This window comes from Stegastes partitus, unplaced genomic scaffold, assembly GCF_000690725.1.
Source record: "Stegastes partitus isolate 25-593 unplaced genomic scaffold, Stegastes_partitus-1.0.2 Scaffold185, whole genome shotgun sequence".
NCBI classification, from domain to species: domain Eukaryota; kingdom Metazoa; phylum Chordata; class Actinopteri; family Pomacentridae; genus Stegastes; species Stegastes partitus.
The window spans coordinates 145,000-163,307 of NW_007577916.1; the positions used below are offsets into that span (position 1 = coordinate 145,000).

The window sequence follows — 18,308 nt, forward strand, 5'->3', positions numbered from 1 at the left end:
GAACGTAGCCAATCTGTGGGATTGTTCAGTCAGATAATACGCCGTCATCCTGATTGGTGACATTAAATGTCATGTCGGAGTCACAATCCAAGGCTGTCGCTATGTTAAGCCTGTTTTTATGGGTTCTGGTGGTTTTTCCTACAAACCTGTCGGATAGCAGGTTTAGGATTGTTAAAGGTCGATCATAGAGTCACCACTGTACTGTAAATATATGACGTATGGGATCACCTAATCAGTGGCATATTCATCTGAGCACACCACTATGTACAGGTGTGAGAATGGAAGCAGAGGAAGAAAGACAACAGGATGTCCTGAAAGACAAACTCTTTGGGAAACTGACCCTTTAAAGTGTGGTTAAGAACTTTATACAAAGAGATAGTTATGGTGGATCCTCAGTTCATCAAGAGACTGGTTTATGATTGGTTGTGTGATGAACAAAGTCCAAAGTTTAAGACTCAGTGTCTATGGTATGGCTGTTGGTGTATCTCACTCACCATCGTGTCTCGGCCTATCGGAGCAGAGAAGACATACTCCAGCTGAAAGACGACTGCCAGAGCCTGATGCTTGGTCAGCCTGAGCTCCAGGCTGCTGCGAAGGCCCAGCGTCTGAGGGAGGGACGATGAGCTGAACACAGACACATAGAGAAGGATGTGAGGCTGTTACTGAAGAAATGACAAGGCTTCATTAAAACGTGCAGCGTCCCATTATTCCTTTTAATGCATTTGTATTTTCTATTAGAAGTAAACAAAATCAATGTGATGGAGGATTTACAGCCGCTCGCTAAACGCTCCCTGGCGAGCGCCGGCCTCCTGTGTGAGGAATGGAACAGCGCTCTAGGTGTTCCTCATTCACAGTTTGCATGCACCATGCTGCTGAGGAGCGCTAGCATGTCACGAGGTGGGGCCGAGTGCCTGTTCTTCCTTCGCTTCATGGACTCTCTGGAGTCCTTTTGTTTCCACTTTGGCTGCAGTCTGAATCCATCACAAGCAAGACAGACGCTCAGCGTTTAACTGGCAGCATGATTATTGTTCGTGTTATCATACTAAACCACAAGCACTTCATCTTATGTCAGACCACTGATGATCACTGTTGTCATATAATACAGTCGTCCAGCGCTGATGTTGGTGTGTTTGGATGTTTGTGCCACCTTCCTCTGCTCTGAGGACGCCCAGATAATCATCTACACAATAACTACATTTAGCTATTGTCTGATTTGAAACAGTCACCACAGTAGATTTAGATGTGCTGTGGAAAAGGGGGTCGTCTCGCTGTCTCTGTGTCGTGAGTTGAGCTTTACAGCATTTTTTTTTTCTTTTATTTTCCTTTTGCATTTATTTGATAGATTCATGCGATTCTTAGCTGCGAGGTCCTCTGCGTCATTATTTCTTGAAACCGTAACAATGATCTCACCTAATTATCCTGACAGGCAGAGCTTAAATAAAAGCTCTGGCGCTGACAGAAAGGTGTGGAGGAATGTCATAAAACACGCTCAGGCTACGCGGTGGCTTCTGCCATTTCTGTCCAGCGACAGCGTGGGTGTGCACACCATTATACTTTCAACCAATTAGGGATTTTGCAGACAGTGCTGTCAACACAAACACATTCCTTCACACCCCTAACAGTGGGTATCATTAAGATAAGACACAGTTAGAGTGCGTCGAGGAATCAGAATTCAGACTTTACGATGTAGATGAGGAAACATCACATTTATGAACTGGAACATGCTCAGTCTGACTACTTCTGTTACAGCAGCCTCTACGTCACATTATTATAGTGAAGCTGAATGAAAACACACAGCTTGCATTACAGGCATTCGTTAGGGCTGCTTCCTCAAATAGAGTCGGTTCTGATTCTTTGAGCCAAACGTTTGTCTATTCACGTGACAACATTCACTGCGGTCGTGGCTACCTGGTGAGAGAAGCTAAACCTGAGGGGCAGTGATAGACCCGATCCCAGCCTCAGGACTTACAGACGTTCCCGCTCAGTGCTGGAGGACTGTGGGCTGTTTTACTGTTAAATCATGAGGCACATGTGGGTCTTCTGTGATTCTGCATATCAGCAGAACTTCCTGAGGGATGTGCCCGATGTTCACTGTGGAATTGGTGACATATAAACATGGCTGTTTATTACAAAATGTACACAAAGCAAACACGGTGCATGAAGACATCCATGTGGAGTCTGTCTTTCACAGTGACAGCATCTGGGTGCTCAACGTTACCCCTTTTCCACCAAGAAGAACCAGTTCTATGCTGGTGCTAGGGCCAGTGATTAGCTGGTTCCAATCTAAGAACCGGTTGCTTTTCCATTGGCCAGGAGCCCAGTTAGAGCCATACGTCACTGCAATTTTCTGGGAGAGCTTTTTCTGATTTTACCTAAGTTTTATGTCTTTTTAGCTTCCGGCTTTATTTGTGTGCTTTCTACTTTTATCAGTTATCCTGTGTGCTTATTGTATTTTATTTTTTAATTTATTTTTATTGGAAATAACTCTGTAACATTTGTTTTGAAAAGTGCTCTATAAATAAAGTTTATTATCATTATTATTATAAGACAGTTGCCCCATTCCTCCGTTCTAATACCACCTCTGATGATGCGCTCTGGTGAAGACGTTTAAAGTGTGGCAGCATTTTGAACTTTTGAAGAACCCTTAAAAAGTTAAATGCAAACTCTGATAGGGAGAATTTGCATATCTTTCAACAACAACAGACGTGGAAAAGCACTTGAAAGCAGTTAAGTTGCTTAGAGAGGAGCGATGTGGGATACTTTATGGCAGACAGTGCTGTGAATTTAGTTTAAAATGTTAGTTCATTTACGTGTTGTTTAACCTTGTATAGATATTTATTTATATATAGATCCTAATGGGCTTGAAGAGCTTTAGTTAAACAGAAAGAAATGTGCTGTAGAGGCTGCAGGTGGATCAGTGGTTAGCACCGTCGCCTCACAGCTAGAAGGTCGCCGGTTCGTGTCCCGGTGAGGACACCCGGGATCTTCCTGCGTGGAGTCTCCATGTTCTCCCCGTGCAGCGTGGGTTCTCTCCGGGTTCTCCGGCTTCCTCCCACAGTCCAGAAACATGCTGAGGTTAATTGGTGATTGTAAATTGTCCGTAGGTGTGAATGTGAGTGTGCTTGGTTGTCTGTCTCTAAGTGTAGCCCTGTGATAGACTGGTTACCTGTCCAGGTGAACCTGCCTTCACCCTCAGTCAGCTGGGATAGACTCCAGCCCCCCATGACCCTGGTGAGGATGAAGGTGTAGAGATGATGGATGGATGGATGGATGGATAGTGAATGGCTGAACACAACTCAACAAAATCCTGATTCAGGTGCAGATCAACTCTTCCTAAATGTCTTCTGGAGGTATTTTGTGTTGCGGTTTTGCAGCTTAATACCTAAGAAGTGTGGCAACAAGCCTGCAGGAACAAAATGCTCCAGTGACACACCTGCACAACAAAAAGCACAAAGCTCTCGTGGTCAGTGGCTCCCTGATGCACCCACCCAGCTCGTTACTAGAAGCTGCCGCCTGCTGTTTACTTGAACTGGTCAGAGTTTTGCTTAATCACAACATTCCTGTTAGAAAATAATTACAGTGATTTAACAGGTTGCGTTGGGGTGTATCTCGAGATGAAAAACAAAAAGGATTTATTTTTTATTTTATTTTAACACTTGGCACAGAGCCATTAACTAAATCGGGGAACGGTCCTAATCCTGAGTCGGTGCAATACTTAAAAAAAAGAAATCCTCATCCCTGGAATGATTATTAGACTCAGGATTATGTTGGGATGGTGGAAGCAGGGCTGTAATTCTCACTCAGCATCACTAGGAGTTCAGTTTCCAGCTGTATTCCACCAACTGAGGCCGACGCTGACGACCTTACAACAGCACATCCACGCTGACAAGGTTAGAATTAAGTTTCATGGCGTCTGAATAAAAACCCAGGGGCAAAGGCAGCAGGACTCGTATCTCCTTGATTGGTTATGGAGTACAAGCATACATTGGAATATAGTGCAAGGCTGTTTTATGAGGGTGCAAACCGGTATGGCACGGTGCAGTGTGTAAATTATGAGGCTGGGGTGGGTTAATGCATGGAAGGCCTTATCAGGAGGACAGCTTCTGCTCTTTCAGCAAGGTCAATGGACAATCTACAAAGTCATACGCAAACATAAACATGTTTGTTCCATTAAAATAAAATGAAAAATGTCACATCTGCATCACTAAAGGTGAAAAGAGGTGATGTTTGAATACTATATGTACATATGTATGTATGAGACTATCTGCTACTCAGATGAACTGGTTGAGTAAAAATGCTAAATGATCTGTTTGTACTTTTTAGGGATTTTTGATATTTTCATATATGATCTTATTGAACTAATCATGTTACCTTAGGTGGTGTCTATACAGCTCAAAATGTGTTTGTTTCCTCTCTGATGGCAAAAAAAAGAAAGAGAGAACACCATCCATCCATCATCTCTACACCTTCATCCTCACCAGGGTCATGGGGGGCGGAGTCTATCCCAGCTGACTCAGGGTGAAGGCAGGTTCACCTGGACAGGTAACCAGTCTATCACAGGGCTACACTTAGAGACAGACAACCAAGCACACTCACATTCACACCTACGGACAATTTACAATCACCAATTAACCTCAGCATGTTTCTGGACTGTGGGAGGAAGCCGGAGAACCCGGAGAGAACCCACGCTGCACGGGAGAACCACGCAGAAAGATCCCGGGTGTCCTCACCGGGACGCCAACCGGCGACCTTCTAGCTGTGAGGGAACCGAGCCAGCTTGGAGCTCATAACAGAGAATGACACTGTTATATGAGGTATGAACTCCACACAAACACACAGTGGATGTTGAAGAAGTGAAGTGTGAAGCGAATGGACACTAAGGACGAATGATACGAAGAGTCTGCACGCTAGACTTTTTTTTTCGACATCTCAGAACAAATATAACACACAAGTGAAATTCATACCAACCAAACTTTTTCAAAACTACAGTTTTCGCTGACTTTACTCAACAAACTTTCCTTCACTTGCCTAAAAGCAAATGTACCAGCGTCTGGAGAGGCTGATGAAATACCAGAAAAACAAGTAAGTCCTGAAAACATTTGTTCACACCTGTGGATTCCACCATCCCCTGAAGCCGACGGTCAGACCCACTGCTCACCTGTCCTTGACCAGGGTGCTCTGTCTGGAGGTGCTGCCGGTGCGTCCTCTGGCTAGATGCTCCAGCACCACCACTTGGGGCTTCTCCAGGAAACACCAGCCATTGTGGACGCCGACGTGGAGCCTTCTTTCCTGAATGACGACTGTTGTTGGAGTAACATCTGGTCCCGGCTGTTTCTGAGGATCAGTTAGAAAACTGGAGTCACCACACAAACAGATTGCACTCACAGACCACATGAATCTGGGCGCTTTGATTAAGTTTATAAGCCCAGTCCTTTAAAAACAAGCCTTAACCTTCACACAGGGTTGCATACATGCTATACCTTCACAGGATCGTCCAAAATGACAAGTTTTAAATGTTTTCAATCGGGAACATTGTCCACTACTTTAGGGAAAGTCCTCCAATTTCAGGTTTAAAAAAAAATTTAAAAAGGCATTTAGCTTCACTATGAGACGACTGAAGCTACAGGATATGTCCCCATTTAAAGCTAGGACACTGGGCTTCAGGTCACTGTGCATGTACAGTTTGAAGGAATGCTCTTGTCTAACATCGTGATGCTCTTGTGCACGAGGCCAGGTCCATAAATGGTTTAGCGTGAAACAACTTGACTGTTCACAGCCCTGGCCTCAGCGCCATCCAACATATCTCGGATGAACACCAACTGTCCACGGTGGCCAGCCTCAGCGATGCTCCTGTGGTCGAATGGGAACGCATCCCTTCAGCCAGGTTCCAGATTCTAGTGCTTCCCAGGAGGATAGAGGCTGTTACAACAGCAGAATGATGCCCGTGGTTCTGGCCCAACGTGGTCCAATCACACGATGCATGCAAATGGATCCTGCCTTTTATCCGTTGGGTTGTTTATCTGTCTGAAATCTCAAAAATATTCCACAAAGAAAACGCGCATATCGACAGCTTGTTCCAGTTTGCTCCTCATGCTATCCTCAGGTTACGTATCTATGGAGAGGTTTGGCATCTGATCCAGTGAATACTTTTTCTTGCCTCGGTAAGAAAAGTACATCCAGGGAAATCTTTAATATTTGCTCAGCGACATTGCTAAAAATATGGTCAACTTCGTGCAGAGGTATCAGTGTCAGGCATCAAACAGCTTGAACCACTGTAGGAAATGTTCACTTGGTCCGTCTGACAAAATACAAAAGGTCCACGCATTAATCTAAAAGCTGTGTGGAAGCTGTCGACTGTTGTCAAATGTCTACTTACTCTTTCAACGGAGAGTTCCTGATTCCCGTCAAATATTTTGCCAACTAAACAACAGTTTTTTTCAGCTTGTGTGTTGGAGCTGCACTAATATAGTGTTTAGCCACACCAGTGGCATGGCTCCAGGGATCGCAGTCCTTCACTTGGTAATAACTCCATCCACGACTCCTGACTTTTCATGTAGAAACACCATCAGGGAGAACTTGTCGTTTGCTGGGTTTGATTTATGATGAAATACAAACAAAATATTGACATTCCCATCAACCTCAGCTGTGCCCTGCTTTGTGTTTGGTGCTGTTTAGCAAATGTCAGAATGCTCGGCCTGCACCAGCGTTCAGGTTGGTGGTAGATCCACATGAACGACGGGACCGAACGCTTCCCAGTAGAACGTTGTAATGCCATTAATGATTCACTTCAGCTTTCAGTGGTTTTAATGTTGTGGCAGGTTGGTGTATTTGCTAAACATCAACATGCTGATCAGGCTGCATCAAGCAAAACTGTGGATTTTAGGAATTTTTAACTCTGATTATGTGGTAGGAATGCACATTTTCTTTACCTGAATCAGCCGCATTACAAATCAATTGCTGATTCATGGTTAACACAATCAAAGAGAATATTGTCCCTAATGCTGACACTGCTGTCGAATGGTCCATTGCTAGCTAAACCCCCATAATGCTCTCTGTTTGCCAACTCAGAACTGCCTGTAGCCTGAGCGGCCATCTCCTTGGGTCAATACAGTATCAATCATTAAGAGGCTTCACCTGGTGGAACAACGAGGTACTGCAGCACATCTACAACACACTGCTAAGAATTACTGCAGTAACTGAACCGTAAATAATTTTATATTATATCGATAAATGGCGATGAAATCTCTTGTATCGCATCACCAACAGTTGTGAAACTTATTAAACCGCACCACATTTTACGTTGCACGCAAAACCTGCTGAGATCTGTCGGCGCGGTTCCATGACTCAGCACAAAAATTAAGCACTCGACATCCAGACAGAGGTTGTGAACAGTTTAGCTGAAATGATTTGGTAGTAAACATGCAGGTGAACTGTGAAACAATCAGCCCGTCTGGTCTGCTGTACTTGCACACTTTGTTGTTGGCTGCTGGATTAGTATCAGCTTCTGGGGTTGGACTTACATAATTAAAGATAATAGATAATCTGGGTGATGCATGGGCCTGTTTAGCATTTGTCTGGTTGTCTGGCGACTAGCTTCTGTTCCTGGATCTCAACAATTACTTTCCTGACTGCAACGTTATCATAAATGATTCAATTAATAGTTAAAATTATAAAAAACCAAAAGATGTGGAGAACTGGAGGTATATCAACACCATTGTATGCATGGTGTGTTATTTTATGCTTATTATTTGTCTTGTAAACGCTGTACAGTCAGTGCTTATCAACAAAAAACAAGTCAATGTGTCAGCAGCACATACCTGCTGCCGCTAACGCACAGCTGACTGACTAACGCTCAGTGACTGACTCTCTAACCCCTAAATGCAAAGCCATGCTGAGCTGGCCTCTCATCCCACACCTTCCTATTTGTTTCATTTCAATCTGTTGCCTCCCTCCATCACATCTCCGACTCCCACACTGCCTTTCTTTCTTTCCCTCTCTTTTCGTTGACATTCTCTCTTTCTGTCCCCCCTCCTTGCTGCCTAAAACCTTCTCCATATCCACCCACACCTTCTCAATCAAATTAGCATATCAATTCAGCTTTGGGTTTTTTCTTTTAAAGCAGCAACAGCAGGAGTATATGGCTGGATACTGTACAGCCCACATAGCTCCTCATGTTACATCTCTGCTCCGTCTGCCTGTTTACTACCCACCCTGTTGTTATCATCGCTCACTCTCACAATCAGCGGCCGCTATGTGCTCAGCAGGTACCGTATATTTCTTTTGGCGAGGAGGACGGGAGATCTATAAGGAGCAGGATTCCTTCCAGTCTGAGTTTTCCCTCATCTTAAGTGCTCCCCTTTGTGAGTGTTACACATTTACACAGCACCGGTGGCCAAAAACAGACGTTTACAGGCAAAAGAAAATACAGCTGACACGCAAAACATGGTGGAACTTTATTTTCCTATAAGAAGATGCGGTGACTCACGAACACGTACGGCGTGTTTTGAATCGTGTCAGCTTTCGTTCGGCTTTGGGGATGTTATGTAACTGCCTTCTAGCTGGATCACATAGGCTAAGGCTCCAATCAATTAGCGTTCGCCGCCCGAGTGCCAAGAGTAAGATGTACCCGCACAGAGGAGTGTAAATCACACAGGACTCGGCTGCATGTGCCATGTGCACACGGCGACGAGCGAAACAACCGCCAGAGAGGACGATTAACAACAAAACAACACACAGTTCATGTGTGTGCGAGTGAAAATGAAAAAAGAAGGCGACTATATCCATCTCTCTGACAAAGGGTTGTGTTGGAAATAGATGATTTTCACATCACACACGTTTGTTCATTTACATATTCTGATTAACTCGGCGCTTTGTGTGATTGAATTGCCTCGCTGTGATGTATAATTTGTTCTCAGGTCTCTCTTGTTAAAGAGATCTTAATCTCAGTGAGAGTTGCCGAATAAATAAACATTATGAAGACATTTTTTATTCTGTCTTTTTGATGTGACAACCAGCAGCTACTTTACCATTGTGGGTTTTTTTTTTACATTTTTCAGTCCAGCAACATGTTCGTGTTTAGACATACGGCAGTCAGCCACAACATTAAAACCACCTGCCTCTTGGCGCCCCCTTAGCTCACCGAGTTGAGCAGGCGACCCATGAACAGGGCGATAGTTTATAGTCCTGCTCACGACCCTTTGCTACAGGTCGTCCCCCCTTTTCCTGTCTCACTATCCTGACTAATAAAGGCAACAAGGCCAGAGAAAATTATTCTAAAAAACAAAAACACACCTGCCTCATGCGGTCGTCATGAGGTCTCCTTCATGCTGCCCAGACAGCTCTGACCCATCAGGGCATAAACACAGGACCTCCATGTAGTGTAGCCCTGTGATAGACTGGTTACCTGTCCAGGTGAACCTGCCTTCACCCTGAGTCAGCTGGGATAGGCTCCGCCCCCCATGACCCTGGTGAGGATTAAGCGGTGGATAGATAATGGATGGATGGATGATTAGTGTTATATACGTCACCGGTGAGCGTTTCAATATTGCTGCTGATTGGTTTATACTGAACACACGTCGGTTCTACAGTGACTCGCCGTATCAGCAGCCACACTGTCAGAATTTGTCATATTTGTTAACTGGCTCAAGAAATATTGATTTAAGAGATTTAATGTCTTAGAAAACGCTGGCCGGAGCCATGTGGCTGTGAAACCAGGTGACAGAGCTTCACTATGCACTGTTATGATGTTTGTCAAAATGCTGTTCCTGTGGTTTCTCTGCATTTAAACAATAATGATATGAAACACTAACACAGTCCATCACATGTCTCTGAGCTTCTGTTTTATGTAGCAACACTGCAGCACGATGCACCTTTGTGAAGCTTTGTTTATCTACGTGGTCATGATCTACTAATGCATACATACAGAACTCATTTTAGGGTGTTTTAGGTAAAACATGACATTGTCTTTATATTAACCCACCCGACAAAAATCTAGTGGCAGCTATGAGCGCGACCGTGACAAGATATCTGTAAATAATTGCTTTCAGTGGCACCCAGATTATAATTATGATTGTGTCTCTCTCCACGCTGCCTGTCTGCTCTCGCCTCTTTCCTCCAGCTGCAGCCAGAGCCGGGGAGGATGACAGGGAAATGGCTTTGTCTGGTGTTGGACAGGTCTGCCACCGAGTGTTTCGCAGAGAAAATAAAAAGAAAGACGGAGAGAAAGTTGTTTATAAGAGAACATCAGTTAAAGTGCTGCCTTCTGTTCTCGCCATCCCTCTCCTCACTCCCCTCCTCTGAGTTTCTCTTTCATTTATTTCATTGCTCTTTTTTCTCACTCCGTCAGTTTCTCTCTCTCTCTACCTATCGCTATCCTCTTTCTTCTCCCTCTTGCCTCTGTCTACTGCCGTCACAGATTTCTTCCTCCCTCGCCTGAAATATGAATATTTTAGAGCTAAGAAGCTTAAAGGGAACAATGAAATGGCCCCCAAGTTAAATTATACTCCATTTCCTGAGTCACAGAAGAGGGACTTTTCTGAGTGATGAGCACACTGGTGCCACGTGGGTGTGTCTTTCTCCTTTTCACGCACATAAAAGCTTGTTGTCTCCTACTTTTGACTCGTATTTGTTATATTCCCCCAGAGCTTGCTGGTGGAGCTGCCGAGCCAACCGGGGCGCTGTAACCAATCAGCGCGGTAATGTACACTCGACACTTGTGCCACAATAGGCGGAAGTTGTTCTGCGCTAAACGCTATCATTAAAGGAGAAGAAAAGGGGGGAGGAAGAAGTAATTTGCATGCTTTTGGGGGCAGTTTGTTTTGGACCTTTGTTGACGGAGGAAACAAAAGCGGCGCTTTGTGTGAGGAGAATCGGGTTTCTTTTTGTTTTTACAATTCGACGAGTCACCCTTGTGTGGGAGTTTGTAAAAAAAAAGGAAACTAAACATTCTGCTTAAGCATCCGTCGTCTGTTGGGGGAAAAAAAATGCATGGAAGCCAGTGCATCACTATTATCAGCGGTTACCGTCGCGCCTGTTACTCCGCAGTGCATCACAAGCAAGCCCAAACTGATTCTGTACCAACACAGCCTTGAGGGCTCAACAGAAATATTTCTCAGACTGCAAAAAAAAAAAAAACAACCCACATTTCTAATGTGTTTGCAGTCTGGAGGACAAATGACCATATTCCTTTGAAATCTGTGTTGGGGATAAAGTGCTCGGTGGAAAGTCAAAGATTACTCTGCTGGAAAACACATCTTATCTCAGAGAGAAAACACAGGCCATACGTTTCTGTGGATTGTGGTGCATAATGACCGCTGACAGCCGTCTGGGTTTGATCCCAGTCCACATGAATGAGGATTTCTTCTCTTATTTTGGTGGGTGGCTTCTGTTTTCCTTCCTTATTTGCATTTCAATCCAAAACAAAATGACAAAAAAAAAAAAATAAAACCTCTAAACTAGAGAAGCAGAAGATTATTTCCTCACTTGAGTATTAACACCTGAAATGGCATTACGATTGTCACATATTAACAAGAAAGATTCAATTTACCGGTCCGACTGCTGGGTGAGGCGGCGGAGGGCGGGGGGAGATAGAAGGGTGAGGATGAAATATTAGTAAGCAGAATTGATTTAGTTGGGGACGCTGTCATTTGAATAAAATGGAACTGCCGAAAAAGAAAGTCATTTAGAGCGAATTTAGAAATAATAGCAGCTGGAAGAGAAACGGAAAGCGGGCGGCAGCTGCCTTATTGTGCAACTTTGAGGAAAATGAGTGTAGATTTTCAGAGAAGCATAAATTAGTTTTCTAAAGGTTATTTCTTTGCGCTCAAAAGCCAGGAGATGAAGTGAGAGAGCAAGCTGTTATCCAACCACGTGGGAAGGTAAAAGTGTTACTCAAAGGTGGGGTGAAAAGCCCACTGTCATTACAGGAAGGGATGATGATAATCGTTGGAGGATAACAGTGAGCAATTTCAGACGTTCTCTCCTGGAAGCCATTAATAGCTTTGCTTGTGCACAGGCGGAGCGGCGGCTATGCAAAGAGCGAAAACGAGCGCCGGAGAGGAAACAGAATTCTCTCAGGAGGGTGTAAATGTTGGGTTTGGAAAGTTGCAGAAGTTCTGACGTCAGAAAGGTGTGGGGAGACGAGGTGTCAGCCACTCGACAGGAAGTTCAACACCTGAAGACCGGGTTCAGAACCCCTCCCCGTGTGACGCCCACGGTGTGTCATTGTCACGCAAACATTTACGCAAACGCTTCACAGTTCCAACAATAGCATCTAAAGAACGTGCACGACTCAACGCTTCACCTGTCGTCATCAGAAAGTCTGCAAAATCCCAGTTCACCACTTCACATGCTGATCATTCAGCCGGTAACGGGAGGAAGTGGTTCCATGCAGTCCAGAGTTCTCCTCTGAAATCCAGTTATCACGTCTTTAACGAGAACAACAGCCATTAAAACTCGTCATCGTCTCACTGACAGGAAGACGTCTTCATGTTTATGTGGCAAACGCAGAGTTCAGCTGAATTCAGCAAAACATCCTAAATGCTCCTATGACTCACACACTAATTACATGTTTTCTCACTTATCCTGACAATATAATTAATAACGTGCCGGCTCGGTTTGCCATCATTCAGCTCATCTCATATCGACTATACGTAGCGAATGCAGCTGCTTGTTTGTGTGTGACGAATGCAAAGACAGACGAGTGTTAGTGGATGCGGAGGAAAACACAGGCGGGTGATAAATAAAAGAAAAAGCCTGAACCCTCGACCCCTTCAGTGAGCTGATCCGGTAGCGCCGGGTTTCTGTGGGGGGGGCGTTACGGTGGCATGTTTTGGATCCACCTTTCCCCTCAGAGGGCTCACAAATAATCAATACAAAGTTGTTCTGAGCGTCACCTTTATCCTCTGATGAAATATTTATATCCTGGTGGGCTATTCCAGGATGACAACGGCTCCATCCACAGGGAAGGAGAGGTCACGCACCGGCTGCATGAGTATGAAAATGACATCAATCAGCCTCAGAGTCACCAGAACTTAACCCATTTACGAGGTATTGGATGGACGTATTAGACAGCAACTCTCAGCCGCCACCATCTAAACACAGGATATGGAAATATCTCTTTTGGAAGGATGCTAGTCGTGGTTTCAGAGACTTCAACAATCGATGCCAAAGTGCACTGAAGTGGAAGCATGTGGCGGCCCAACATCTCAGTGCCATATGTTTAGTTTCTTTAGTTATAGTTTGAATTATCAGAGAAGTCGTTCACAAAGGTATCTGGCATTAAAACGTAAAAACCTGCAGCAGATAAGAACTTCTCTTTACAGGTAGGTAGCAGCGACCTGTTCACTTCCAACTCCAGTACTTATAATCATGCACTTTGTATTACTGATCGATTGTATTTGTGTATTTTAAAGCCTTGTGAGTTACTATTATTTATTCAGTTTATGACCCACCGAGGGACATCAGACCCAAATTAGCATTTATGCTAACTCAGGCACATTTACAATATGTTCTTTTTACATTTGTTCATTAATGTGTCCCTTTTAAATAGTAAACAAACTTCAAAAGTACTTCTTAGTGTTTCTTCACCATCTTAAATATTGTGTAAATTGAATTTTCTCTATTTATGACCATGTGAATGTACAGCCATGACTCTATTTCCACCCCGTCAGAGCGCTGCCCCGGGGTGGAAGTGTCCCCCGACCGCACCCAATATTCTGATATTCATCATTAATTGGGCCTGAACATCCAGAGAGCAGAAAGTTCTAATGGGACCAGCCCTACTAGTTATTATAACAACTATGAACAATAATGAACAACTAATGAGCCTTCCAGCATCAAGCCCTCCTCGTATCTGGACCTCCGTCTGGACAATCCGACATAGAAGAAGGTTTTACATTTAGTGTCGGACCATCGAGTCACGACTGCAGCTATATTCATATATATATGCAAATGTACCTGCCAATGTAGCTTTAACAGGTATTAAAAATAAAATAAAAACACTAAAACACCTGGTTTCACAGCTTTTGCAAAGTTGCTTCTTTTTTTTTTCCTGTAAGGCACCATTAAAAGCTGTCAGCTCTACGTCAGTAAGTTTTCCTGTCAGTACTTTGTGAAATCAACGTGTAGGCTGTTGTTAAAGGTAATAATAACTCTACAGATGGTAACTGTCATCTCAACCGGAGTGTGTGAGAGAGAGAGAGAGAGAGAGAGAGAGAGAGAGTGTGAGTGTGAGAGCGAGAGCAGGTGAAATTATGTCCCACATGAGTTTCGTATAAGCCAATTACCAAGTGAGTTATACAAGTCTGACATGTTCCTCTTAGCTTTGAAAACCAGCAAACAAAGGGAAATGCTTCTCTGGGTGTTTGTGATCAGACTTCTCTCTCACGGTCTCCCAGAAGGCGGCTTCCTCTTCATTTGTCTTTTTCATGATTTAACCCGTTGACAACAACCGGCACTGACCCAGCTTTCTGTTTTAGGCAGAACCCTGTCTGTCATACACTAGGATCCAGCCTGAGTGAGTGAGTGAGTGAGTGAGTGAGTGAGTGAGTGAGTGAGTGAGTGAGTGAGTGAGTGAGTGAGTGAGTGAATGAGTGAGCGAGCGAGTGAGCGAGTGAGCAAGTGAGCGAGTGAGCGAGCTGCTACCCACGCGGTGGATGTTAGCTCCCCCATATTGAGGGTGAGTCATCCATGGCAAGAAACAGTGGCAGCAGCAGCATCAGCAGCAGCAGCATCATTAGCATGCTGCTCTCATCCTCCCACTCCTCTACTCCTTAACAAATTTTAACTGGCACACAGCTTCCACCGATAAATCACTGTTGCCCTGCTGCTGAAACACTCCCATAATTCACAACCAACAAATATGAAGTCAAACACACGCTCGTGCTGTTGCTTCTCCGTTTCCCTTTTCTGTTTCCTACGATTCACACTTCCATCCCGTTAATAAAGAACCTCCTAATGCTGGGTCCATCTCTGAACACCAACAGGACATAAACGTGTAGCCGTGAAGGAGGAGGCCTCTGTTGTTCTACTTTTTGTTGTTTTTTTATTGACCAAAAAAAAAATGTCCATGGAAACACTAACAATACACCGTCACCCATAAAGTTGGAATAACTTTTGTTTTCAGACACGTTCCTCTCTTTATTTCTACACATCAGTCATCACCTCTGACCAGGTCCAGTGATCACATCCTGAGTCCCAGGTACCAGGTGGAACCAGTTCTGACTTCAGGATGTGACTGAAGACTGGGACGTCCTGCCCACTGACACCATCAACCAGCTGGTGGACAGAACGCCACCATGTCTGAGCCACATCAGGGGCGGCCAGACTCAGTATTAGTGACATTAAAGGATTAATATTGGACATTCTGATGCATTAAATCCCCTCGAATGTGTGTTTGCTGTTTGAAAAATTGAAAGAAAACCTCTAATCCTGTTGTTCAAAACCTCCAGTTTAGTTTAAGCCTGAATACACAGTTAGCAAAAGTTAACTGTGGTTAGTTTGTACTGTGATGTGTATTGTGTGCATGTTGTGATATCAATAAAGTTTTGAGAAGATGCACACTTTATCTATCAAGAATAAATCACATTGTCATAATCATTTCATGAGAAGAGGTAAAATATATATTTTATTCCAACTTTATGGGCATACAGCCTACATATAGCTATCTTCCATTTTTATTTTGTTAATGTTTTGTAATTTTCTAATGCCTCTGGGCACATTATTTTTTTCTTCTTTTGGCAAAATACCTAAACAATAGAAGTCGTGCATTTGTTGGTGATTAATTTCCAGCTGAGGATAAAGAGACGTCTGACCTCCAAATATTATTTCTAAAAACAGATTATTAGTGCAGCAGTGTGTCTAAACGATGTGTCCTACATAATGTGTGGACGGCGGTGCTCTCTTCACGCAGCACTTTTTGTTTTTTTTATAAAGATTTTTTAATTTTTTTTGCACTCTTGCCTTCGATCGGATGACGTGGAGCAGACAGACAGACAGGAAATGTGGGGAAAGAGAAGAAGACAGTGACGTGCAGCAAAGGTTGGGAGTCGAACCAGCAACTCAGGGCGCTTTAGTGTGTGAGGACAGTACAAAGAAGTGGCATCTGTCGTACTTTAAACTGTAAAAGCATTAAAAATACAGCTGAAACAGACATTTACAAAAGCTTTAGAACGTGTATCTACAGCTCACACGACTCCCTCAGAGCGATCCTGCTTTCTGTTTGGTAAGTTTGGGTTAGAGGTGTTAATGACTGTTTTTTTTAAATCATTAATTACTGTTAATAATTTAATCAATTAAAAATACAGTAATCACTGAGGCAGAAGATGAGGGACAAGCTGTTGAACTCATGGCAGAACCCGGGGCTGGACCTTCAATCATTAACACGGGCCTGGAGCTGGATGTCTGTCAGAGGAGATGCTGCTGCTACGTTCAGGGGCGGCAGGGCTCTGATTACTTCTGACGCTTCCGGCAACATCTCAACTCAAACGATGAAGCGTGTCGGTGACGCTCTGCTCATCTGCGGCTTGCTGCAGCTTAAGAACACCAGCTCACCTGCGGCGCTGCTGGAACGCCGTACGTCTGGTCCACACGGCAGAACGGCAGGCTGTGATGTTCACTGATTCAGGCTTTGAAACAACAATAAAACAGAAAGGCCCACCCTGCAAACGGACAGGACTGGTTTACTTGGATTAGTCACGTATGGACACCTGTAAGCATGAATTAGTTTTTTGTGTGTTTTTTTAGGACGGGGTTCTTAACACCTCGGTATTTAGCGTTTCCTCTGTACTCACTACAACAGAAGGTCATTCACTTCACAAGCGCAGCATCTAGATTCCTAGAAAACATCACAAATAATGTTTTACTACAGAAGAACAGTTAATTTTCTTCTGTATTACTTTTACAGAGCAGCCAGTGTGAGGTGTGTTTGTCACACATGCTGATTATCAGCAGGGGGAACCATATCTGGACCTACAGAACCGACACTGATAGTTCAGGCCCGATGCAAAGCAATCAATACATTACATTAGATTCTGGTGTTGCCTGTGAGGAATCAATAAAGTTTATCTGACTGCAACACGAGAACAGTTCAGTTCCCACATAAGTAATACAGTCATGACCCGATAATCGACCCTTAACAATCCAGAACCTGCTATCCGACAGGTTTTTAGGAAAAACCACCAGAACCCATAAAAACAGCCTTAACATAGCGACAGCCTTGGATTCTGACTAATGAACCTTCCAGCATCAAGCCCTCCTCGTATCTGGACCTCCGTCTGGACAATCCGACAGCCTTGCTATCCGACATAGAAGAAGGTTTTACATTTAGTGTCGGATCATCGAGTCACGGCTGTTCTTATATTTAGGATGAGATAGCAAGAACCTGTCCTTTGATAAACAATTCCTTGCACTCTGCTTTGGTAGCACTATTATCAGTCATTCTTTATTCGGTCGCACAAACTGAGATTTTGTTTAAATCCTAATCAGAAGCACTTTATTCTATATTGTGGCATTCATACATTGCGAGTGCAGAATGGCTCAGCGACTCCCAAAAGACTCACAACACGATGCATTAATCCATCAGAAGAAAAAAAAAAACAAAACAAAGCAAAAAATGGTGACTCTGAGACTTTTAAAGTTTATGAATCTATCTCTTCTCTTTCCACCGCTGTGCATTCTGTCTTGTCTGACTTATAGGGTCTATAATCAGTCGCAGTCTATTTCATCTAATGATTGGATCGTCAATCATTACAAAGACCTGCATTTCATGAATATTTGATGCGAGCCAAGTGCATTAAACTTCATTGTTTTGCGCTGCATCGGTTACGGTGGTTGCCGGCCTGCAGCCAAACTGGGCGTCCTCAGAGAACGACGTGCGAGACGCCTCCTATTTCACAAATGTTCAACCTCCTTTGTCTTTTTTATTGTACCACGTCCACAGGGGCAGCCCTACTTTGAGTGAGTTTTCTTCTTTTAGGACAAATGAAAACTTCCTGTAGCTTTTGTTGCCAGAGTCTTTCTCCATTCATTAAATCAGCCCGAGGCGTTTTGTTCTGCCTCCGGCGCGGCGCTGGTCCTCGCCTGCTCCTCTCCTCCTCTTCATCATCTTCTGTTCTCTGTGGTCTTTTGATCACGAGCCAAGACGTTACATAATTTCTGACAAGATCTCGGGCGCTCTAATCAGGAGTAATAGATTTTATTAGAGATGTAGGGTGACTGGGTGCTGCAGGTCATCTGAGGTGATGTAGCCTCTGGCTTCACTCAGACTGGGGGAAGGCAGACAAGTGACCCTGAAGATGAACGGTGGTAGG

At 44.0% G+C, this 18,308-nt stretch overlaps 1 protein-coding gene across 1 annotated transcript in view; it reads right to left on the bottom strand.

Annotated features, from left to right (window-relative positions):
- Positions 1-18,308, bottom strand: part of nphp4 (nephronophthisis 4) — a 198,022-nt gene that overhangs the window by 123,386 nt on the left and 56,328 nt on the right. The window contains exons 7-8 of the mRNA XM_008280199.1: positions 5,159-5,334; positions 495-624 (exon numbers count right to left, since the gene is read on the bottom strand). Coding sequence (XP_008278421.1) covers positions 495-624; positions 5,159-5,334 — 306 coding nt within the window. The remainder of the gene's footprint in view (positions 1-494; positions 625-5,158; positions 5,335-18,308) is intronic.